General features: G+C 39.5%; 1 protein-coding gene and 1 non-coding gene across 2 annotated transcripts in view; one reads left to right on the forward strand and one right to left on the reverse strand.

The window, feature by feature from the left end:
* Nucleotides 1–1,270: 1,270 nt before the first annotated feature.
* TRNAN-GUU (transfer RNA asparagine (anticodon GUU)) lies at nucleotides 1,271–1,344 on the forward strand. The gene has a single exon. It is a non-coding gene; the product is annotated as a tRNA-Asn (tRNA).
* A 9,306-nt stretch (nucleotides 1,345–10,650) lies between these two features.
* COL1A2 (collagen type I alpha 2 chain) overlaps nucleotides 10,651–23,769 on the reverse strand; it is a 41,599-nt gene continuing 28,480 nt past the window's right edge. The window contains exons 34-52 of the mRNA XM_052802009.1: nucleotides 23,176–23,229; nucleotides 22,546–22,599; nucleotides 22,384–22,437; nucleotides 22,173–22,280; nucleotides 21,128–21,181; nucleotides 20,981–21,034; nucleotides 19,900–20,061; nucleotides 18,383–18,490; nucleotides 17,855–17,962; nucleotides 16,129–16,182; nucleotides 15,916–16,023; nucleotides 15,670–15,723; nucleotides 15,233–15,340; nucleotides 14,503–14,556; nucleotides 14,281–14,388; nucleotides 13,619–13,865; nucleotides 13,006–13,196; nucleotides 11,653–11,895; nucleotides 10,651–11,068 (exon numbers count right to left, since the gene is read on the reverse strand). Of these exons, the coding sequence (XP_052657969.1) occupies nucleotides 10,922–11,068; nucleotides 11,653–11,895; nucleotides 13,006–13,196; nucleotides 13,619–13,865; nucleotides 14,281–14,388; nucleotides 14,503–14,556; nucleotides 15,233–15,340; nucleotides 15,670–15,723; nucleotides 15,916–16,023; nucleotides 16,129–16,182; nucleotides 17,855–17,962; nucleotides 18,383–18,490; nucleotides 19,900–20,061; nucleotides 20,981–21,034; nucleotides 21,128–21,181; nucleotides 22,173–22,280; nucleotides 22,384–22,437; nucleotides 22,546–22,599; nucleotides 23,176–23,229 (2,070 nt within the window). The 3' untranslated portion in view covers nucleotides 10,651–10,921. The remainder of the gene's footprint in view (nucleotides 11,069–11,652; nucleotides 11,896–13,005; nucleotides 13,197–13,618; nucleotides 13,866–14,280; nucleotides 14,389–14,502; nucleotides 14,557–15,232; nucleotides 15,341–15,669; nucleotides 15,724–15,915; nucleotides 16,024–16,128; nucleotides 16,183–17,854; nucleotides 17,963–18,382; nucleotides 18,491–19,899; nucleotides 20,062–20,980; nucleotides 21,035–21,127; nucleotides 21,182–22,172; nucleotides 22,281–22,383; nucleotides 22,438–22,545; nucleotides 22,600–23,175; nucleotides 23,230–23,769) is intronic.

The following is a 23,769-nucleotide window of genomic DNA, read 5'->3' on the forward strand; positions in this document are numbered from 1 at the left end:
GGCTAAATAAAAAATAAGGATAATGGAAGTATTACTGATGAATGAAGTGACATCTCCTACTGCCTATGAGAAACTGGAAGAATGTTCCGCTGGCTTTCAGACACCAAAGCTAACCAACATGTTTTCACTCATGTATGATTGCCACTATTTTGTGCAGTTTAGTGTTTCAGAACCTCTCCAAAATAGAAAGTAAAACATTAAATATACCTATGTCGACTGGCAAATACTTGACTAGGTTATTAAATGCTGTTGGAGGGAGGATGCACAGCAATTCCTTCGTCTGGCCACCAAGAATACCTCAGCTCCACAGAGCAACTTTTAAGCTGTCCTCATTCAGCAGCATTCCCTTCATGTTCTCAGCTGCTGTTGCATAACCAGCAACATTTCAGGCAATGAAACTGGGTGATTGTGAAAGTGGCACGTATTTCACTGTGGAACCAGCTATGAACAAACTATGGAATTTATAACTTAAAAGCAAATATAACAATGGGAAGGTGTGACTAGTTTATGGGACAAAAGCTAAAATGGAAAAGTCAAAGCATGAGAAGATTTATTTGTGAATGAAAAATTATAATTGACTGTTACGGATGCCAGTGCAAAAATACGCTTTTTTGAAATTATTAAATGTCTTGTCAGCTCTGATTTTTCCAAGCAACTGATAGTTATACACTTGATTCTGTAATATTTTTTTAGGAGCGAAAGCCAAGCTGTATTAGAAATGGAAGAAGGCAGTTTTTATAAAGATAGCTCAGGAAGGTCATTTCTCGCTGACCTTGACGTAACTCTGGATCTTTCGATTTATGCTAATTTCCAAAGTTTCTTTAAATAAGTATGAAATTTGGTGGAACTGGGCATGCTTGACTGAGGTCAGGGAGGAAATTATCCCTATCTGTTGATTCTGATAGTGAGAGATCATGACTTTGGAGGCGGGTTCTTTTCTCACTACTAATAGGGAGAACCTGCCACCCAATATAATTTCTCCAATAAGAACAATCATCTTATTTATTTTCCATTGCAATTTCTTACTGGAATTTGCAGGGTGCTGTTGAGTAGTTTTTGCATTTAAACACTGAATTACTTAGATCCTATATGAAATAATCAACTACAATGAAACATTGTCTTGTAAATTTTTTTCAGCTTGAAAGATTCTAGAATATAGTAGGATTTAGTGCAGTGTACTTCTGCTACTTGGAATAAATGTTTTTAGGAAGGTAATTTTATTTTAGGAAGGAAAATTATTTTTTATTGCGAAGATCACTATAACTGGGGAGTCTCTGTGGCGCAACTGGTTAGCGCGTTCGGCTGTTAACCGAAAGGTTGGTGGTTCGAGCCCACCCGGGGACGGGATTGCCCCTTTCCTCTGCCCATGGCAGAGGGGTTGGAATTAGATGACCTTTAAGATCCCTTCCAACCCAAACCATTCTATTAAACTTTGGAAATCAAATTCTCTGTTAGTCTCAAGGCTCATTAAAACACTAGTTTGCTGCGGTATCAATCAGCAATAGATTAATAGACTAAAGTATTTTCATGGGGCATTATTTAAAGATGAAAATTGCATAGAAATAGTTTAATTTAAGCAGAATATTACAGAGTGTTCCTTAGGGTTAATGTTGTTCTGTCATAGCTGTTTGTCTATATGGTGCTGTGTTGTGTTGCTGTCAGCTCTAATGGGCCTATGTAATTTTATGATGTTGAAATGTAAACATATATATACACAAAATATCAGCATGGGCTACCGTGCACCTCAGATTAGCAAAGATTTGTCGTTTAGGAATTAACAGATAGGTGAGTAGTTGTGCCATTTCCAGAAATTTTGTGTAAAAGCCTGGTGAGTTGGAATCTGCAGGACCGCTGTTGTTTGCTTCTAGCTTTATCTCCTGTGCGTGGCACACTTTAATAATTGCTCTAATGACAGGCATATGGATCTGATTCTTTGGTGTGATTTTTTGGTTATGCTTTAAAAACACTTATACTGAGAGGCTTAACTAACAGAATATGACTTTCTCTAAAGCCTAAACCCAGAACAAATCCATATGCAGTGAAACCACTGAAGCCAATATCCTTCAGTATCTCTCTCTTATTATCATTTTATGAGGCAGCCGTTCTCTCACAGGGAGAACTGATAGGGTTCTCTCTCCACTGCCCATCTGCCTGTTTTCATGGTACGTGCAAGAATTTAATCTTTTTGAGGTGTCTTCCTTTCTATAGTGCTGGAGCATAAGGATCTAAATACTAGGAAAGAGGCAATCAAAATGCTGGTTTCAAAGTTGAAGGCAAAAACTAGTGTACGATTGACTTGGGAGCAGGAAGCAGGCAATTAGCTGGTAAAGAGGTGAGCCAATAGCCAAGAAAAAATGCTGGCCTTGATCTAGGTGCAAAAGAGCAGCTAATAAAACCAGAAGAGATCTTTGGTCTTGTCTGTTGGCTTTGACAGAGTGCTTCCACTCCACAGGTAAGGCACTGGTCTTAAGTACCTTTGGATTTTCAGAAGATGGCTCGATGCCCTCAAGGTGGCAGAAGAGTGCAAAGCAACTTGAAAATGGAAAATAAATCCCGGTTGTTTTTCAACACACCAGATCCAGATCATATCAGATGATCAGTTTAAAATTGTTATTTTTTAGAAGCTCATGCTATCATAAATTCCAGATCTTCAGATAGTAAAAGGCTATGAATTTACCTGAAATATCTATTAAACTTTGTAACCATGCTAAGAAACAGATGAAGGGGTTGATAGGAATCAACGCAACTATTCTTCATGTTGTGATTGAACAGTGCACTATCATGTTTGTGGCAAAGAGGTAAGGGAGTTGTTTAGACAAAGCCCACGGAAAACAGCTACTGAGTTGTTGCATATGAAATTTCTACTGTATTTATGTAGAATTAACACAGAGAACAGGTTTATAGACTAAACTTCTGGAGCAGAGGATAAGGAGAAGGTAAGAACATTGATACGGACCTGGAAAGAGGGTGAGAGAGAAACTCAATTAATCCAAAGGTCAGTCCTTGGCCTGTAATTTTGTTAACAGAGTGGTCACACCTGGAATGGATAGCCAAGTCTCATTGCAAAGAAGTGATCTGTGAGATCCTAATAACAGAGAAAACAGTAAAGCCTATGGAGATGGTAATACCATTGTATACGGGGCCAGAGAAACACTGGCTTAAACATGAGCAAGGTCTTAGAAACAGTATTGTTCACTATCGGACATGCTTGTTGAAATGCATATTTAATGGTCAACCTGCGGGGGGTGGGGGTGGGGGGGGTAGGAATGTCATTCCTGAATCTCCACGCGAGACAAAGAGCTCATACTCCCAAAGTTGCTGAGGGCATCCCAGCTCAGGAGGAGGGTGCTGAGATGTTAGTTCCTCTCACCTGGAGCCAGCCAAGGACATTGTCATTTGTAGGGACAAGTCACCAGCTTGTCTTTCACAGGGAAGGAATTCTTAACCTTAACTCTTAAGATATTCAACAAATTGGAGACTACTAACTAAAACAATAGTTTCAAAAGTTACAGGAATGATATGAAATAAAGTATTTGAAGTCTGTACCCCAGACCCAAATATGGAACTGAAAAAGTTCAAAGGACCTCTTTTATCTATTTGCAAATGAAAGTAGCTGAGAGAGATGACGATGATACATGCTTTAATTCTACTCTTCGTGTACTGTGAGGCAGGTGCACTGCATGGATGTAGTTTGCACTCTTTGCTCATCTTCAGAAGAATAAGCAGAGGTCCTTTGGATCTCCTTGCAGAGTCTGGGGAACCAATCATTTTGGGTATGTGCAGCTTCTATAGGAATTGAAATTTTAGATGGCTGGTAAACCAAACATGGTGTAGAGATAGGTACAGCAATAATAGCCATGGATGTTATTTTGAACTGAGGAATTAGAGTAAGTAAGTCTTACTCCCTGTTAAATGCTGAAAGATTAAAATTAAGGAGAAGGCAAAAAAGACTAGCAACCAGAAAAAATTGTATACATGAAAAGCATTTTGCCTAAATTAAGGAAGGCTCTGTGTGGGTGACTCTTCTTGACACATATTCTAGGCACTGTGTAGAGAATTTACTGGGAATCAGGAGCAGAGACTAACACCTCGAGATGCTAAATACCTTAAGAAAAAGGTAGTAGTAAATCCCTTCAGGCAAAATTGCCCAGAAAAACCTATAATCATTATGGGGGGAGGATTTCATGAAGGCAAAACCCTGTCCTTCAGACCACTAAGTAGAGAAGGTCATTTCAGCAATTAGGCTATTGCATGATTTTTCCCAGGCCAGAGACCCTGGCCATATTTACTGCTTCCCACAAGAGTACAAAAAGCATTTGGGTATGGCAGTGGGGTAACAGAAGGATCCACTTGAAAAAAAAAATCTAAGTGTAGAACTAGAGCTGGCAGGGTGAGATAGTTTGCCATACTGGCGTTTAAGGATGGAGGAAGGTGTGGAAAGAATAAAGGGAAAGATATTCCTCCAACAGTCATGAACATGGTAGAACCAGTTGAACAGGAAACCAAAAGCAAATTTTGTTTTTTAATGGGAAATTTCTAATGAACACATTATGTAATTATTTAATTATTGCTATTTAATAGTATAATACCAGTATTAATCAATGTCCTAATCAAATGTAGTTAAATGGTTAATTGATTAATATAATTAATATTTATAATAATTATAACATCTAGTTATTACTACCACATTATTTAGTTACTCAGACATCCTACTGTTCCCATCAGTTTTTAGGTAATCTAGATTTTTTTTCAGAAGGAGTATAAGCAGACTGAGGAAACGCTGCTCTCCTGGATAGTTTGAATTTTATCAAAATAGTTAAACCTCAAGCCACAGGATCAAAGATCCTTTTCTTGATTTCTGAGGTGAGAACTACTTTCTGTTTGAAAAAAAGATGCACAATGATAGAAATATGAGGTCTGTGCCATTGCCTGCCTTTGCGAACAGTAAGTCAGGGCCCAATTCTCCCCTACTCTGACTGTAACATGAAGGAAAGATGTTCTTCATTCCTACTGTGGAGTTAGTGCTTCAGGAACTTGATGCAGAGGTTGTTCATATCAAACACACAATAAATGCTACAGCCGGTGTGTTGTTATGGTAAGAGTCTTGGAATAGTGGCATTTCTGACATAACCCTGTCGGTTGACATCTACTGTGGCAATTTGTGGAAGAAATTTGTGCCCTCCATCAGTGATGAGAGGGGATCCAACCCCCTTCTCACCTCAAAATGGTTTGCTGCCATTTTCCCCCATTATGAACCTCATGTTAACCCTGTATATATATATATTTGTGTAAAGCATAATTGTCAATGCCCAAGTCCCACTGTGAGGTCTGGAGGCTAATTTAGTGGTTGTGAATAATTGAGACAAGTATGGGTGCAGTTGTTAATGGCTTCCACTTACACCTCAGGACAAAGCTCTCTTTGCCTTGCAAAAATAACTTCTAACCTTTCCAGAAGTGCAGGCAGACAACAGGAGGACAAAGCTGAAATCTCGCCCTGGATTAAGATAAAATCAAATATTCCAGAGTGATTCCAGTATAAAATGATAGCTTACAAAGAGAGGTGGTATAAATGCTTTACTTCTCCAATCAATTTTCTTGTCTGAAAACACAGGGTATGCTCAAAGGCTAAGGGTCTGGCCATGGGAGCTGAATAAGCATCTAGCGATTTGTCAGGAAGACAGAGGAAGAAAGAGATGCCTGTGAGATGCCATCTTCAGTTTCCTTCCTTTCTGCCACCCGTGTCCTTATAAACCTCATAGCAGTATTGTGCCTCTGGATGAACAGAAGGAACCCAGCTCTGCAGCTTCTCTGTAAATTAAATTCTTTTTGCTCTGACCTGTTCCAGACCACTACCAAATGTACTGCATACCTAAAATGACAGAATTCTGTTTAACAGCAGTATCTTTGCACAGAGGTGGTTGCAGGAGACTGATAGGTGAGTTACGGGCAGCATATTAACAAGCATTTGCTTCATTGGGGAGCAGCTATTAATCAGATGAATTTTAATCTGCTGTTTCGGATTCATCGAACCTGACAACTAAGAGACTAAATTATTATTGTCTTGAGTCTTTTCTACCACGGGTGAGACTGCAGGTTGGGGCCAGGAGCTTTCCTGGATGGATGGGTATTCTTCTGATAAGCTAATATATTCTGAGGATGAGTTGTGATGCTGGTATTTATCAGAAATAGCCCTCGGGATATTCTTGGCCACAGGCAGCTCAGAAGATTTGGATAGCAACCATGACAGTGAATTCAGGGAAAAAACCTAGAAAAATACTCAGGGGCTGGTAATTAGTGTCTATGTCAATAGGTGGTGCACTACGCTTGTGGAAATGGTGGAGAACTGCTCTTGCTGTTTTACCAAGGGTCTTAAGAATTGGCGTTTGGGAAAACTTGTTTCATTTCACGCAAAGAACCAATTTCAGTAGCTTGAAAGCAGTAAGAGAAAATAAAATAAATATGTGTTTTTAAGATGGTGTTGACAATAATTATTGGAATGAATTATATATATTTCACATGCTCGTGTTCAAAATGGCATTCAAATGTTGTATTTGTTTGTTTTGATACTTATATTTGGCTTAATGAGAACCATCGTTTCATGAGCAGTTGGAGAGTATACTTAGGCATGGAATCATATTTAGGAAATTTTGCTCATGTAATTCCTGTATTCAACCACCTATTTTCCAGGAAAGGACAAATTTATTCCAGCCTAAGAATATAGACATACACTCATTTCTGCTGAAGATCTTTGTTTATGCACCACAGGTTGCATTCATTTTGCATCTGAGCTTTATGGGGGAGCACTACAGAAAATTAGTGGGTTTTTAATGAGCTTGGAAGGAAGCGTGAGTAAAGCTAGATGAATTAGAGATTACTTCTGGTAGTATGTCTAAGAATTGCTTTATTTGAACTTGCTATTATCTCATTGTTTGAAGTTGGTATACGTGATTCTATTACTGTCAAACACTACGTCAAGTGGGTGGTAGGAAAGCAGCTTCTTGGAGATCCTGTCTGAAACCACTAAGCACTACAGCAAAACTAATCAAAAGACACGTTAAAAGCTGCAACTTAAACCTGTGTGGTGGAAGCGTAGATCTGTTAATGTTGTTTTGTCACTTACTTGTATTAAAGGAAATTTGTCTATTCACAGCCTTTAGCACAGTATTCATATTTTAAACTGATAAACACGATTCATAAGGTAATTGTCAGTGGCTCATGATTCTCTTCCCAGTGAAGCAGCCTGCACAGTTACAACCATCCCTTCTATAACCGCTTTCTGGGTTTTGAGTTTCTTTTTGCTCTGCATTGGTCAAATTTACGGTGTTCTCATCACCTCTGCTTTTTACCTACTTACGCCATGTTCATGCGAAAGCACATGCTACAGAAAGCCCAACGTGCTGCCAGCAGAGCCTGCTGAAATGGGAAACAGTATATATCAGCTTGACACTGGTCCCAGGAGAGCAAGTTATGCTCAGGAGGAGCAAGGAAAGAGGAGACTGAATTCATCACCCCTTGGCAACTGCTGTTTTGTTTGATTCCCATTTATTCAAATGATTCCTCTGCATACTGGGATCACAGGCTGACTGAGAGGGAGTTGTGCCTATGGAAATACACACTTACAAAAGTGCGAACCAGCCCCAAGAGCTGTTGCCTAGCCCAACTAGTAAAATTCAGGTGTCAAGAGGACTACGTAGCAAGCCCAGTTCATACACGCAGAGGCACTTTAAGCACTTCTGAGGCCTTTTTAGTAAGATTTATGGATACAGTAAGGAATATCGGCACTGAGACTTCAGCCTTCAGTTTAGATGCAATTTGAAGCACCTACTGACAGGAGCCTTTTAATCTCTGTTCACCTGCCGGGGAGACAGCATAAGAGGAGCTGACAGACAAGACACATTTATTGATCACACAAGTGGGTGATCAGTCCCACATATTCCAGGGAGGAAAATGCTCTGAATGCTGCAGTACTTTCATTTTCACACCTGTATCACAACTGAGCACTGTGCGTGTCAGTGGCTCCTTAATCTCTCTACCCAGCCTTACGCAGCTTCTCCAGCAATTCTGTTCCTATGCAGGGCTTGCTGCAAACTTATCTTTCACTTAGTTACTCCAGCTGTTTTCCTTTCCTTCCATGTTTCTTTTGTCTTCTGAATGCAAACTTTAATCTGTTTTAACCCTATTGTTTTAGCTAATTTATGCTAATGGTCTAGTTGCAATACTGCTGATGAATACCTGCTCATAATTAAATTCTCCAGAGATAATCCTTACAGAGAGGCAGACCACTCCCAAAGATGATTAAGTTCACTGTACCAGAAGTTTACTCAACATTTTATATTCCTGAAATTAGACAATGTGAAGGCTGCCTGCTTTGTCTGCCATTCATCTCACTTATTTTCAGCTATGATCCTTGAGAGGAAAGAGAGTTTCTTCAATATTGTACAAAGCATAAGCAAAATACTTGTTTGTGCAGTAAGTTCTGACGAGCTCAAAACCTGCAGGCCGAACTGAGCATTGTCTCGGTGCTAATGAGGCTAGAAGTTGTGAGGTAGGTGCTATGTAGTTTTTCTGGTTTAATTTCCAAATGAGTCCACTTTTGTGGCAAAGGTATGAAAACACAGAAGAATTTGGATGTCACAGAGAGCAAAGGAGAAATCGGAAGATGACAAAAGTGACAGCACTTGCCTTTTGTAGTTTCCTTTCTAAACCTCAAGTGTTACTTTATTCTTTCTTTCTTTCCTTCCCAGGCAGCAATAGTCGACCTCCCAGTCCTAGCAATAACCTTTGCATACATCCTAGCAGATTACATAGACTGAGGGATGCAATTTTATCTTTTCAGTCCTTGTAGGAACTTCTTAGCTTGTAGATAATCTACATGAGAAAAGAAACTCTTACCATTTTAAAGCATTTCATTATTTTCTTTTTACAACAACAAAAAAAATTATATTTTGAAATACTAAGAAAATGACTGAACTATTAACACTTTAAGAATCATCATTGTCCAATGAATAAATGCATGTATTTACCTGAAGAAAAAATGGGCTGTATTTTATCATGGCAATTCCCTTTTTACTAATTCAGCACACAGCTGTGGGCACATAGCAGCTGCACTTCAGGACATGTTTTGATATCTTCCCCTTTTTTCTTAATTCATTGCAAGCAAGAATGAAAAACTTTCTTTAGAAACAGTTTTTAGTGCTTATTCCTCCTTGCACCATTTGGAGCTGCCTTCAGACTCTCAGCCGCTAACCTTTGGAGTCGTGCGTTCTTCAGGTTACAGGGACCTTCTTCTGGACATTTTCTTCATGCTTCCCTGTTGGGGGTTCCTGCTGACTAAGCCTGTCTCACCTCTCCCCTTACCTGCTTTTGCTGTTGTCTTCATGGTCCTTTGTGTGTTCTCCCAAGTGCCTTCCCAGTTCCAAAACCACAGCTGTTGGAATTGCAGTTCATTTAGGGTTTTCAGAAAAGTGCTGTACAATAGCAGTCTCTTAAAAGGCCTCAGATAAGAACAGAAGTCTTTGCTTCTTGTGGTGTTTTTTGTGATGATAGTAAATTATTAAGGTTAGCAACAGCAGATAGTTCTGTGTGTCATACAGAACTGAATGAACTGTAAGGCCTAACAAACCCTGATCTCCCTGACGACAAAATTTAGAGATTCCTTGCATGGACTTCTGCACATTATTTCAAAAGCAGACAGGCATAGTTCTACTGATTACAGCACAGCATCAGCCAGCACAGCGCTCTCAACACCAAGGAGCTTTCTGTCTTCAGGTGTAAGACAGAAGCTTCATTTTCCTTCTACCTTTAAGTGAGAAGATGATCCTTCTTTTGGACTTTAATCCTGCTTAGCATTTGGAAAAAAAATGAAGGAATTATTTCTGCTTCTGAACTTCTCATACTATGAGGCACAGTTACTGAGTTTCTTGTGGACTTTTCAAAAGGTGGTGTTGAAATGAACAGTCAAGTAGACAATCACACCCTTAAGACAGTTGTTAGCAGCCTTAAGTATGCTAACTTAAGTATGCTTAAGTCTAAGTAAATGTTTTAGAGCAATGGGTTAAGATAGTTGCAGTAATGCAAATGTATTGTAAATTCTGGGTATGAGTATCTGCCAATGCACCTAAGCAAGTAACTTAACTCATTAAATAGTTTCTTTTGGAACACTGGACATGCTTTATTTCATTTTTTCACAATTTATTTAAACATCTCACATATACAAAATACATTTTCTTTCTTTTTTTGAGAAATGATGATTTTTTTTTTTTTACCCATTGTAGAAGTTGGAAATGAGATTTGAAAGCAGGAGCACCTGATTTTGGAGGAAGAGGACAAAGATGAGGAAAAATGATCCACATGCTTAAGCTGCGGGTGAGACAGGACATTCTAAGTTTTGAGACAGACTTCAAAGAAACAGAGAAGTGATACTTCAAATGCTACTAGCACCATCAAAGTTCAAGTATTGGAAAGATACTCTGTAATAATGCAATTAGCACCACTGTATTTTGAGTGGAACTGAAAGTACCTCAGATCATATGGAGAAGTACCTACAAAAGATGTGGATCACACTTGATTAGTATATGAGGTAGTTTAAACCTTTGGAAGTCGTGGTTTTAAACTTCCTCCGTGGAAGATATTCAAAGGCCACAAGTGGTGCAAACTTTCATGATTTTTTATTTTGGTTTTTTTTCTTTACAAAGGTTGACATTTCCCAAAGCAAGGTGTTAAATCTTGAAAGACTTCCAAGTCCTTTTGGGGCTGTATTAAAATTTCATTGCACAATGCTCCAATCAATTCTTCTCCTTCTCTTTCGCCCAGAGTTTAAGCAAGTAGATGAACAGAAGAAATGGAAGGAGTCAGCTTTCATTATAAAAAGAAATGACAAGAGAATAATTTGGGAGAGGCTTTTAAGTTAATTTTAGTTCATTCATTTGAAACAGACTGGGCCAATGTCCAAACCGAATTCTTGGTCAGCGCCACCAATATCCAGAGGTGCAATGTCAAGGATGGGCAAGCGAGATGGCTTATTTGTTCTGTATTCAATGATCGTTTTGCCCCATTGATTGTTCTTTCTCTGCAAGAGAAGATTCATTACCATTGTTATTGCATTGTTCATAGTATTGAAAATTGTTTCACCTGAATGGATAATTTCTTAAAGAATTTCATATTAATTTTGCTGCCATTGTTTGCAAATCAGATACCCATATCAACTATTTAGTTCTCTGATACAGAGAAAATACTTACTTTAATATTCTGAAGTCATATGTGTGATGCTTTACATAAACTACGTTCACACTGATGTTAAATCCTCAGAGAACCCTGCCTGAGTTTTTCAGGACTTAAAGATCCTGCCCCTCCTACAGCTTATACACTATTTCCTTATCAATCTTCAGCTTACACAGAATTTGAGTCTGGTCCCTCTGAAAAGATTTTTCTTTTTTGCCACACTGCACAGTACAAGGTAGGATCTGTTTGTACCCCAGTCCTTCCCACTTGTTAAAGATCTGGCAGAGTTGGTTTTGTAGGCTATTTATCTTCACTGGGTAAAATTTTGCTGGTCTGACTGATAATCTAATTCTGAATCAAAGCACAACTCTGTCCCTAATCATGTGCTTAAACGTGGGCAATCATGGTGCCAATGGTTTCTGCGTTACTTACAGAGCAGCCATCCTCAAGAACACTGAAAGTGAATCTGCTGTTGCCTTCAGCTCGTAGTTCAACATCATTGGATCCCTGCAGTATAACAGCCTTTTTAAGGTTGCCAGTTTCCTCATCCATGTAGGCAATGCTGTTCTTGCAGTGGTAGGTGATGTTCTGGGAGGCATGGTTGGCCAGCAGACGCATGAAGGCCAGTTGGGTGGCCATATCCTTTGAGGTCACTCCTTCATCATTGTATTCAAACTGAAAAACAGAAAGGAAGCCAGTCAATTGTATTGCTGGGGAAAGGTGGATGTTTGTAATGCAAGTATGTGCATTACTATTTGCTCTAGGAACATTAAAAAAAAAAATTACATAAGTCTGCAATCACTTGTCTATTGCAACTCCAGAGCTAAAGAGCATCAAATAAAACTAGTAGGAGGTAGGTTGAAAACCAGACATGAGTGGATGTAGTTAAACTGTATAACTCTGTTCCAAGATAGGGCGTTAACAGTTTATGTGGATTCAAAGACAAGATCAGACAAGTTCAAGGAAGAGAAATCTATTGTTTCCATAGATACACAAACAATGCCTATTTCAAGAAAACCCGGATTTTTTTTTTTTTTTAATCTAATAGAATAGTGTCTGTGGGTATTACAAATGTTTACTTCATTCTTGTATTTTTTTACAGCATCTACTTTTAGCCACTCTTAAGAAACAGGACCCTAGACTGTTCCGACCCAGTGTGATCAGTCTTATATTCTTATATTAAAGATCTTGGACACTGCAATTTCATCATAAGATCAACTCAACTTCATTTAAAGAATTATGTAATTAGATCTCCTTAGCTGTACAAAAGTGATCTATTTGCAATTGGCTGGTGTCTAATGAGCAAGTAGACATATTTCTTTTTTTCACTTACACTAGCAATTCTGAATGTTATGGTGGCATACGCTCAGCATCTGTGATGTGTAATATAAATATCTTTCCAGGAACAGCGTCATATGTAAAAAATCTCAATTAAAAGAATAAGCAAAGATGTTTTTCTTACTTTTTCAGACAGTTTCTGAACTGTCTTTATACTAATGTACCATATTGCAGTCCAGGCTTCCCTTAGCTGTAGCCATCAGTCATGCCAAATTGATCATTTGCAGACACCAAGAAAAATTAGAACAATACTGAGAAATCCTTTTAGCAAATTGTGATTCAAACCAGAACTGGAGCTCTGTTCCCTTCAAGATAAAAGGTAGTTCCCTTTTTCATATTTCTCCTCTAAGAGAGTTTAATTTATCTGTTTGCTTGCTCAGAGTCAGTGGATTGGGAATTCTTCAGACAGCACTGTAGGAAACAATCATCCTCCCATACATCACTTACCTGGCTGCCACCATTGATAGTTTCACCAAACCATACGTGCTTCTTGTCCTTTGGATTCTTGTTGACATACCAGTTCTTAGCGGGAATATTGTCAGGGTTGGCATGGATGCAAGTCTCACCAGTGGCAAAGTCACAGTATGCTCTAATGGCATCTGCAGAGCAGCCTTGGTTAGGATCAATCCAGTAGAAGCCTGCCATTAAGGAAAGAAATGCGAACAATAGTTCACTCAGCCTAACATTTGCAGCCTATATTCACTTGTTTGATACAGGAACTCAGAGAGAGGTCAAAAATATCACAACTAGGTACAATATTAAGGTGATAACTGGGATAAATACATATTTTAGATTGTTAATGTATAAGAAGCTGTATTTGAAAGCTAGGGTTAAATAATTTTGTATTATTTTGAAAGATTATTGCAATAATCACGCAATAATAGCTATAAAGAGCTTTTCAGAATTTCCTTGTATCTATTTTCAGTGGAGGCAGAGAGAACTTCTTCATTGGTCATTTAGTATTTTCACTGGGTGGCCAAGGATACAATTCATCAAAGAAAGCTAATAAGCTGGAAGTACTGCCTGAGCCAGAAAGGGCAAATATCTGGCAGTAACATACCACTGCTCCATTCTGGGTGGCTAAGTCTTAGGTCACGGCAGGTGCGAGCTGGGTTCTTTCTGGAGCCTTCTGGGGTCAGCAGGGTCTCAATTTGGTTGTTCAATGTTTTCAGAGTGGCATCAACTTCATAGTCTTTGGGTCTGAGAGAAGGCTGATCAGCCCGGTAGTATTCTGCATCATAGCCAACTTCGTATCCACCACCGTTGGGACCAGGGGGACCTGGGGGACCAGGAGGACCAGGAGGACCCTAAAGTTTTTCAAAAGCAAAAAACAAGAAGCATTCTATTAGACATATGGTTCTCTCAATTAAGTGTTTCCACACATGCATAGTCCTACTTAACTCCTAGCACCCTTAGCTCTAATCTGAGGCAGCACATATGGACTTGCCCTGTGGTGAATACTGTGGGCTCAAGCAGTAGAGGATGCACACTGTAGGACTACATCTTCTTTGTGTATTTGCTGTCTGGCCATAAGGAATGAACAAGAACTTCAGGTTTAGGCCTGTTAGGGAAATGTTTAATGTTAAATAACAATAGACATTTGGAAGTCTTTTTTTTAATAAATAAAACCACATCTTTTCCTAAACTGCTAGGCTTTTGAAGTGATTTTCTTGTACCTGTGACATAAATGTGTTAAGTCAACAAAAAGTAAGTTATACTCACAGCAGGGCCTTGGCTACCATGAGAGCCACGCACACCAGCAGGGCCAATAGGTCCAGGGAGACCATTGCGACCATCTTTACCAGGAGGACCAGAAGGACCAGGTGGACCCTAAAAGGAAACTCAAACAGTTTAATGACAGTAGAAAACACTACAAGTAGAGTGTACATATATATTGCACAAAAGGAATGGGAGTTATTTGAATATGCTCTTAAATTCACATACCCTTGGGCCAGCAGGGCCATTGTTACCAGGAGGACCTTGATCACCATGTTGGCCCTATTGGGAAAGATACATGCATAGTCATTAAAAAAATTGCAGTGGCACACATTTGTATTCGCATGATTCAAGAGGGAGCTATAGTTAGCACGTGCATTTGGGCTCAGAGAATGGGAATCTAGGGCTGATGGCATTTATTAGTGGAGTTGGGGTTTAAAATGCCTGTTTTGGGCAGGGAGGAGAAAGAGTGCAAAGAGGTATTTAAGGGGATAACCTATTAACATCTCAATATTGTTTCTTCAGGTTTTCAGAGAAGGCTTTAAAATAAAAGTCTGAATTCCTAAAGGGCACATCAGAATTTAAAGGGAAGAAAATCTACAAATTACTTCTGCTCCTCTGTGATACAAAGGCTTTACAATTTCTGGCCAAAGTAAGAAGTAATATTAAAAAAAAGGCAGAGCTTTTTGAATTCTGTGCTAGCCAAATGCAGTTGACTTTCAGGGCAGCTAATGGTAATCACAGTTCTAAAGCCAACTATCAATGGCAATATCAAAATTTGCCATTTTATGTGAAGAGCGTTAAGTGTTAAAGAGAATCTTATGGCCTTTGAAAGATGATGCAGAGTGGAGCAAGTGGTATCAACCTGCTGGGTTGTGCATATGTAATCCCACACTTGGGTGACCTTATTTCCTTTTTTTGCTCTTTATATTCAAAATCGTGAAAATCATTTACTTACAGCAAGACCAGGAAGACCCTGCAATCCATTGTGTCCCTTCAAGCCAGGCAGACCTCTGGGCCCCTTATCACCAGGTTCACCTTTCTCACCACGTGGACCTTGTGGTCCCTAGGAAGTGATATAGGTGTCAGAGAAATAAAATAGAAGGCTTCAAGTATATACTACTGTCAAAGCAAGAATTAAGCATGAGCATTCTACATTATGCCATAGGTTGCCCCTGATATATATATGTACATTCTGTTCACACACCCAGGAAGAGTGTCAGTCCCAAAAGCTTCAGGATTGGTCCCATAAGAGAGAATGCTGATCAAGATTCTAGGTCTATAAATATTTACAGCTCCTTAAGCACTACTTGAGCACAGTCACGAGTTTTTATTAATAAAGCGTGTTTTCTCTTCTTGCATCAATGTGGTAGCGTATTTAGAAATCAGACTTACAGCAAGACCTCTTGGACCAAAAGCACCAGCAGGACCGACAGCACCAACAGGACCCTGAAACAGGAACAGAAAATGCATGTCACTGCTGTATATTATACCTAATAAAGGTTCCACGCTCAACACATCTCTGCAGAAAGCAAAGTAATTAGGTACATACTGTAGAGGTTTGATGCACAATGTACATGTGTATGATGGACAAATGTTACTCCTGTGTCAATCAAAAAAATTAAGGTCTCATCAACTTACAGGATCACCACGGTTTCCAGGCTTTCCAGAAGGACCAACTTGGCCATGAGGACCAGGAGCACCCAGAGCACCACTGGGACCAGGGCTACCAGGAGCACCACGCTCACCCTGGGAAAAAAGGAATGCAAAAGGACAGACAGTGTGTTACTACTGACTTACACATATTGGAATATTTCTTCCATGATTATGAAATAAAAGAAAAAAACAAGTTACCTTGAAACCAGGAGCACCATCACGGCCTGGAGGACCATCGTTTCCAGGATTGCCCTGTTAAAATACCATGAAAAATTATTAAATTCCATCAACCTTCATCTCACATGGAACTGTGTGTCAGTCTAATCGCTCCCAATGAGAGTAAGAAGTCATTAAGATGGGATAGCATAAATCTTGAAGATAACAAACTCTTCCTTAACGATGCCATGCTCAAATTCCTTAAATATATTAAAGTTCTCAGAAAAATAAGATGGTCTTCAAATATTTAGGTTTTACAAGTTCAGTATAGAAGGAGATTACTGGGTTTTGCTGTATTTCTCCAGATGAAAAGGTCAAGACCATAGTGGTCTTCATCTAGCTTGCACTCTTGTAAAACTGAGCCCTACTTTTTAGATGAAAAATGCCAGTAGTGAGAAAAGGACTTAAACAGTAGTCACAGCTAAATTACTTTGTTTTAGTACTTCACAAGCTTAAATGTCTTCCTTTGCAAATGTTAATTTCACTTCAACTGTTTCACTGTGTATACTAGCAAACATTTTCCTTCAGAAAATTCCCATGGAACAGAAAGTGTATTTCTTTTTAATTACTATTCTCTGATCTCTTTGAAATCCTGTAAGTCTTAGGACTTGCAGGAGTCCTGTATTAACAATGCTTCAGGTTATCAAATAAGCTTCCCTGATAAGGCTCAGAGAAAGCTTTACATAGTTATCCTAACAGGAGACAAGACAATGTGTTAACATTTTACTTTAACTGTTCTTAAAGTGTAAGTCATGGATACACACTGTGTCGATACCCTTCTTCAAGGTGAACTACTAACTTGGATGGTTAAATTGGATGGAGAAGTTTATTTGCTGCTTTATGAGCAGGGCCCCATCCTCCAAGTAATCACCCATGGGGCAGGGCATTAGAGGAAGCAATTTGTTCCACTCCAGCATTCCCACATTCCCCCTTCCGCACAGGGCTCAGGTCCTCCATTGCGTCTTAACCTGCATCGATCTCTGCAGTTCAGCAGTACCTGCCACACAGGCCAGAGTTTGTTCTGTCATGTTTTCAGCCTACAAACATACTTTACATTGGGGTGAGGGAATGCACATTGGGAAACATTATGTAGCTCAGCCACAATGTTAAAAGTGTATCATCTGTTTTGTTAGGACTCCAAAACAGTACTGAGTGTTGTACAAGTCCAATAACTGAATTCCAACATTTTGTGTAATGTGCTTCATATGCCTTCTGAGTGGGCCTTAAGTTAAAAAAAATTGTCTTTAATACCACAAATCACTAGATCGCTCAAGTAAAAGTGACTGCAATTTTTATACTTCCCTGAAAGATATGTGTATTGCATCTAATATAACAAGCTTTCCTGATATATTCTCTATAGACAAAACCTTATCCTCTGGGATGTACTACTTTTCCCAGCTCCAACAACGAAGTAATCTTTTCCCCACTCCATCTTTCTTGACAATTAAGTAAAACGTCAAAAGATTCTGACAGTGACTCTAGGATGCATTTCAGACACAACTTGTGCCTTGAATTTGTCACCTAGTTGGGGACGGGGAGGGGAATCCATGTCTATTAGAATCTTGCTATAATTTTCCCTGAAGACATGGGAAGGTACAAGTTTGCTAGCAAAACAGCCTCCAGTTGCATCCTTTTTTTTCCTGTGTATTTGTCTTTGGCTCAGGATAAAAGAAAAGCAGTGCTGAAGAGGAAATAAGACATAGCTTACATCACGACCAGCTTCACCAGGAGCACCATTTGGACCAGGAGAACCCACAGGACCAGAGGGACCACGGGCACCAGGAGGACCAGAAACACCCAGGGGACCAGGTTCACCCTAATACAGGAACAGTGGTAACAAAATGTGACATTATAATACAACGTAAAACAGTCTTCCAGAACTTTTGGCCTATATCTAAGAGAAATATTTCTCTGCAATTGATTCTGGAAGTGAGAGAACCAGGACACAAGAAACATATCTAACTATACCAAATATTATCTTCATTCTAAATTTTCTACCTCTTCTATCAGACATCTCTGATGCCATTCAAAAACATGCTCACCTGCAGACACAAGTCTCGTTTGTCTGCAACAAGCAATAATTTCTTCCACTGCTCTGTTAGGTCCATATCCTCTGTTTGCAGTAGCAATGGAAACAGCAGAATCTACATCTCCTTTTCCCTGGTTTCCCATAAGAGACCTCAACTTTTTTCTTTACACATATCTGTTTAAAGCAGTTAACTAGTCATATACTCACTGTTGCTCCAGAGATGCCTGGAAGACCACGTTCTCCCCGAGAGCCAGGCAGACCAAGGATACCAGGAGCACCAAGAATACCCTGAGGACCTGGGCTACCAGGAGGACCCTATGACATGAAGAGAATGTTTTTTTATATTAATTGAGAAAAATCAATTTTTTACAGCCCTTCACATTTCTCATTTGTTTTGTTCTGTAACAGTACCGTCTGCTTTCTAAGGATCTCAATGTGTGTCAGTGTTAGCTAGTTCCTGCATGGAAGTAGTTGCAACCAAGCCGTAAGACTTTAAACACCAAAGCTAAAGGTCTGTAAGAACGTAATGCCAGTTATACTCCCCTCACAACTGTTTTCCAGTGAAAATGCTGTTTCTGAACAACCCTATACACATGTTTTTTCCTTTCACGTTCAATAACAGTGGGTGACACATGAAAATTGGAGTATTCAATAAGAGAAGATGACTACGTGAGGGGATTCCATAGAGAAGAGATTGATCATCTGAGACTGATCGTGAGACAGGCTTAGAAGACATCTAGGTGGTATCTGGCATCTCCAGACAACCCTTAGAGCTCTCTACTGACCATTTGAAAGGTAAAGTTTGTCTAGTTAAGTGACTTTTCCATTTCCTTGAAATTTGAGTATATGTGGCACTAAACTTGGCATAAGTAATCAACCTGACATATTACCCTAAATTATTATCCTAACTTACAGTCAGGCTTACTAGTTCAATTGTTTTTCATAATTGAAATTAAATTAGAACATAAAAATTAGAAAATGTATTGCTTTATACTGGACATTAAAGGGCAAATTTTCAGTTGTCACCTACAAAATTTTAACACGTCTGACAATGACACTGAAGATTTCATTCTTAGCTGCAACTTCTGCAGATCACAGAAGAAATTTCTATATTTTTTTATTGAGAAACAATAGAGTGGTAATTCACACAAGTGCATACTTCTATAAGACAGAAATGCACCTGACTTTTAAAAAGCCAGTAATTCTGGATGTTCAAGCTTAAAGAGACTCAAAATTAATTTATTTATTTGCATAATTCTAAGCCAACCTGGGGCCAGACAACTTTAACCTTGTGATCCCCACAAATTAGTTTCTGATGCAGAAATGAATCGAGATTGTTCTAAATGGATGTTCACATGTTTCTCCTTTTTCCATCCATGATGCTCAATTTTAGAGCAGGAGATTCTGCTTCCCCTTCTCAGACTAAGTAGCAATTTCTTCTGTAGTTAGCCTCGTTGCATTTTGGCTACTTGCAGAGAAAGATGCAACTCACCGCAAGAAAAGAGAGAAAAACCTGACCCAGAGATCAGGTTCACTTTTTATGGCATGTTTGTCAAACACGTCTATAAACAATTTATTGAGTCTCAGTGGAACTTCTACTTAAAAGCTTTGCTAAATTTGTGGATAAAAGAGAAGAGCCCTTCACAAATACCAAAAGTATCTTAGAAGCCATAACGTTTACATGGAAAAACATTTTTAATGAGATGTGATACTCAGCAACTTACAGCAGCACCAGCCTCTCCAGATGGACCTTTCTCACCAGCAAAACCAGGTGGGCCAGCAATACCTTGTTCACCAGTACGGCCAACTGGACCAACATCACCACGTAGACCTCTAGGACCATCTTTGCCAGCTGGGCCAGGAGGACCAGGGGGACCAGTGATGCCCTAGGATTGAGTATGAATATGATATCATTACAATATAGACCCATTAACTGGGGAGAACAGAGATAAATTTCATTTTATGTCCATGTACAAAAACAGCTTTGCAATAAACAGGTTGTCAGCTGTTCTGAAGCAGCAACTTCTATTGCTTTTGTTAGCAGCAGAAAGCTGGAATCAGTAGAATTATTGAACTGAGAGATTTATTTTTTTACACAGTGCAGGTGAAAGCAGCAAATTTGGTGGGAAAGTATCGATTTGGCTCTGGAGACATTAATTGCAACTATAAAATCTATGAGAAAAACCTCTTCCAATTCAACAGGATTATTTGCTTTGGATAGTGGGATTTACAATATATTTAAATGTAGGGTATCTAAGGAAAGAAGTGCCTTTTGGTAAAGGTTGGAAACACCTTTGAAAAGAAAAACTACAAATGTCAATTTGAAATGAGAATTTTTGGCTGAAAAATAAAGCAGCAGGGATTCACATTCTTAAACACAACAAGAGGTTGCCCTGCTTGAGACAGGGGCTGGAACTGCAGATACTTTAGAAAGCGTGGACACAAGATAACTTTAACATTCTTTTTCAAATAGGACATGACCTTCTTGTTCCACTCAAAATCAATGGCTATGCAGTTACTCAAAAGCAAAATAAACACAGATTTTTACAAATGGTTAGGCACCCACCTCAAAATGCAGAGGGATGCTTGATGGATTGTAAAAAACCCCACAAATTAAATGCGTAACTCCCAGTCTGGGAATTTAAACAGTTAAGAGACTTTTTCTTATCTCATCCAGTCCTAGAAGGATCTGAGGTGATTCCAGTGCAGTTAGAATTTGTGTCCATGTAACGAAAATGAGGATCATCCCTAACCAATGCAACTTCTGACTTAAGACCCATTAGAACTTCTTCATTAGTTACTTACAGCAGGGCCAGGAGGACCAACTCTTCCAGCAGCACCAGGGAAACCAGTCATGCCCTAAAAATAAAAGTGAAAAGGAAGATTTGGTTTAAAGGAAACAATGACTTCATGAAAAGCAACAACATCAGTGCCAAAAGCCTGAAGACTTACAGGAGGACCAGCATCACCACGAGGGCCAGCAGGACCAGCAGCACCAGCGGGACCCTATGTATGAAGGATTGAAAAAAACAGATGAATCAAGCAAATACTGTTAATGTTCCCTATTTAGAACAATGGCTTAGTCCCACTCTCATGAAACTTAAGGGCTATTTTGCTTTTTACTTTAACAGGAGGAGGACTGGGCCCAAAACCACAATTCCTGTCCTGATACTAGGGTAGTAAATTCTCACAGACATTTTAAATCAGTATCGTAAGGACTGAGAAGAGTTGCATATGCCATTTATGATTCAAATGAATTTGCCTTGCAAATGTTATGTCCCTCTAAGCAAATCTGGAAGTCAAAATGTGAAAGACATAGTAAGGCAAAGAACAGCAAGTCCTCTGCACTGCATGACTAAAACAGCCACGTAGTGCAAGGGCCTGGTATTGCTCTATTAGAATCACACGGTAAAAACCCCAAGACATGTTATCCTGTAGCACTTTACAGTATTTAAAATACCAGGGCCTGACTTTCTGCATCATTTCAACCAGTTCCCCGATAATGGGCTGCATGCATGTGAAGCAGTATACACCTTTGGCCTATAAAGGTGTTAGCACATGACAAGCCTGCATGCAAGTGGGTGCACAGACAAATTTGCACATATGCTTCTGAATGACTGGGTCTGAAAATCAGACTGCAACAGCACATCCTGTCTTTGAGAGGAAGATATCAACATCATCAGCTCAGAACTTACCCCCAATCACCCCCTGAATGGTCCAAGATAGACTGATTTTGCTGATCTTCAGGGCAAGTTGAAAATTAATTATTTTTTTCTCTTCATTTCAGTTCCAGACTCATGATCTGAGCCCATGTAAATAGACTGATGAAGCTTATATAATGTGTGAAAATCAGTATGGTGACTTTCTTCACAGCCTAGTTTGAAGTTTTGTTTCTTTTTTTTAATTACCTTTTCAAAATTCAAGGCCTTCAGGCTAGCGTATTGCTTGCATAGCACAGTTAAGAACTATGCATTTTACAAAGACACAGTTCACTTACTGGTGGTCCAGAAGCACCAATTGGGCCAATAGCACCTGTTGGTCCGGTTTCACCCTTAGGTCCTTTAGGCCCACGCTCGCCTTTAGCACCAGGCTGACCAGCTGCACCCTATGGGCAGAAAAAACACACAGAACAAGGAGTTGGAAAAGCATGAAAAGGAAATAGAGGAATGGCATGGCATCAATAAGAGGAAACGGCAAACAATACTCACAGGAGGTCCAGCAAATCCACTAGGACCTACGGGACCAGGCTCACCGCGTTCACCCTAAAGAGAGGGCAAAGAAGACAGGACTGGTTGGAACAGGCTTTAAAAGGGCATTTTTCTGAACATCATGTCTTTGACACAAGAACAGTTGTAGGAATTGTTACTTACAGGGATACCACGGGCACCAGCAGGACCAGCAGGACCAGCAGGACCTCCTTCACCCTAAAACAGATGGCAGAAAACATTATGACACTGTGGGGGAAGGCCGCACTGCAGTAAGAACAAGGGTGATCTTTTGGTACAGATGCATATAGCAAGTGTCCCTGTGTCTCCAATGAAGAGGGTGTTACTGAAAATGCTTCTGTTTTGCTCCGCCCTGTATTAATAATTTCTAACGATACTCAGACAGGGTAAAAAAATTCTGAGCTAATGTGTGGTTGTTCATCACCATATCAAAACCTCTTCTCACAGTGTGAGGAGGACTGTGGAGATTAACCTTAACTGGGAAGAATTCAGACAAAGCTTAGATCAGAATCTTCTCCCCATATAACCCACTGCCATGTAGACGTGCATCCCTTCCCTGCCCTTTTAGGAAAAGGTTTGGGGTGCTATGGCAAACTTCACTGAATAGTTCTACAGTCCCAATAACCCTTGCCTCCCAAATCTAAGAAACTTGCAGAACTCATGCACACTAGAAAGATGGAATTGTTTTTTATGGAACTCCTCATCTTAAATATTCATATGTGGGGAAAATGTATAAACAAACAAGACACTTTTTTATTCAAAGAGAAGACTTACCCGATCACCAGCACCACCAGCAGGGCCAGGAGCACCAATAGCACCAGGGAGACCCTATAGGTCAAGAGACAGGACACCATTTCTAACAAAATGTAAGCAGTAGTGACTACTTTTAATATTTTTTCTCTTTCCTCCTGGAGACAGGTGTGTGACTTTCTTCCAGCTGTTTTCGATATAAAGGACACATGATTTTATAAACCAAAATCTATTCTGTTATTTTCCTTCCAAAGTATGAATTCTAGGACAGGCAGTCAAAATCTCAAATTAATGAGAATTTTGTGTGGCTTTGCAGGCTGCCTTTAGAATTAGCTGTCTGGACTGAGCCCATGAAGTTAAAGAGGATAATGTCACACTGAACAATGGTCTACGAAATACAAGGTTCTCTGCTGATGTAATTTCTCTGCTTGTGTGCATGAGAAGTGGTCGCTTTTCTCTCTCTCCCCCCAAATTGAAACATCCCTGGACAAGGTGCAACAAAATCATATTGATTTGTATCAAAAGTGATCAGATATAAGTGGAAATGCAATATAGTGGGAAATGTAAGTCCTGAACATCCTTTTTAGTCACTTAAGTTCTGAGGTGCAGCAAGGTAAA

The sequence above is a fragment of the Harpia harpyja genome, chromosome 1, assembly GCF_026419915.1.
Source record: "Harpia harpyja isolate bHarHar1 chromosome 1, bHarHar1 primary haplotype, whole genome shotgun sequence".
Lineage (NCBI taxonomy): Eukaryota > Metazoa > Chordata > Aves > Accipitriformes > Accipitridae > Harpia > Harpia harpyja.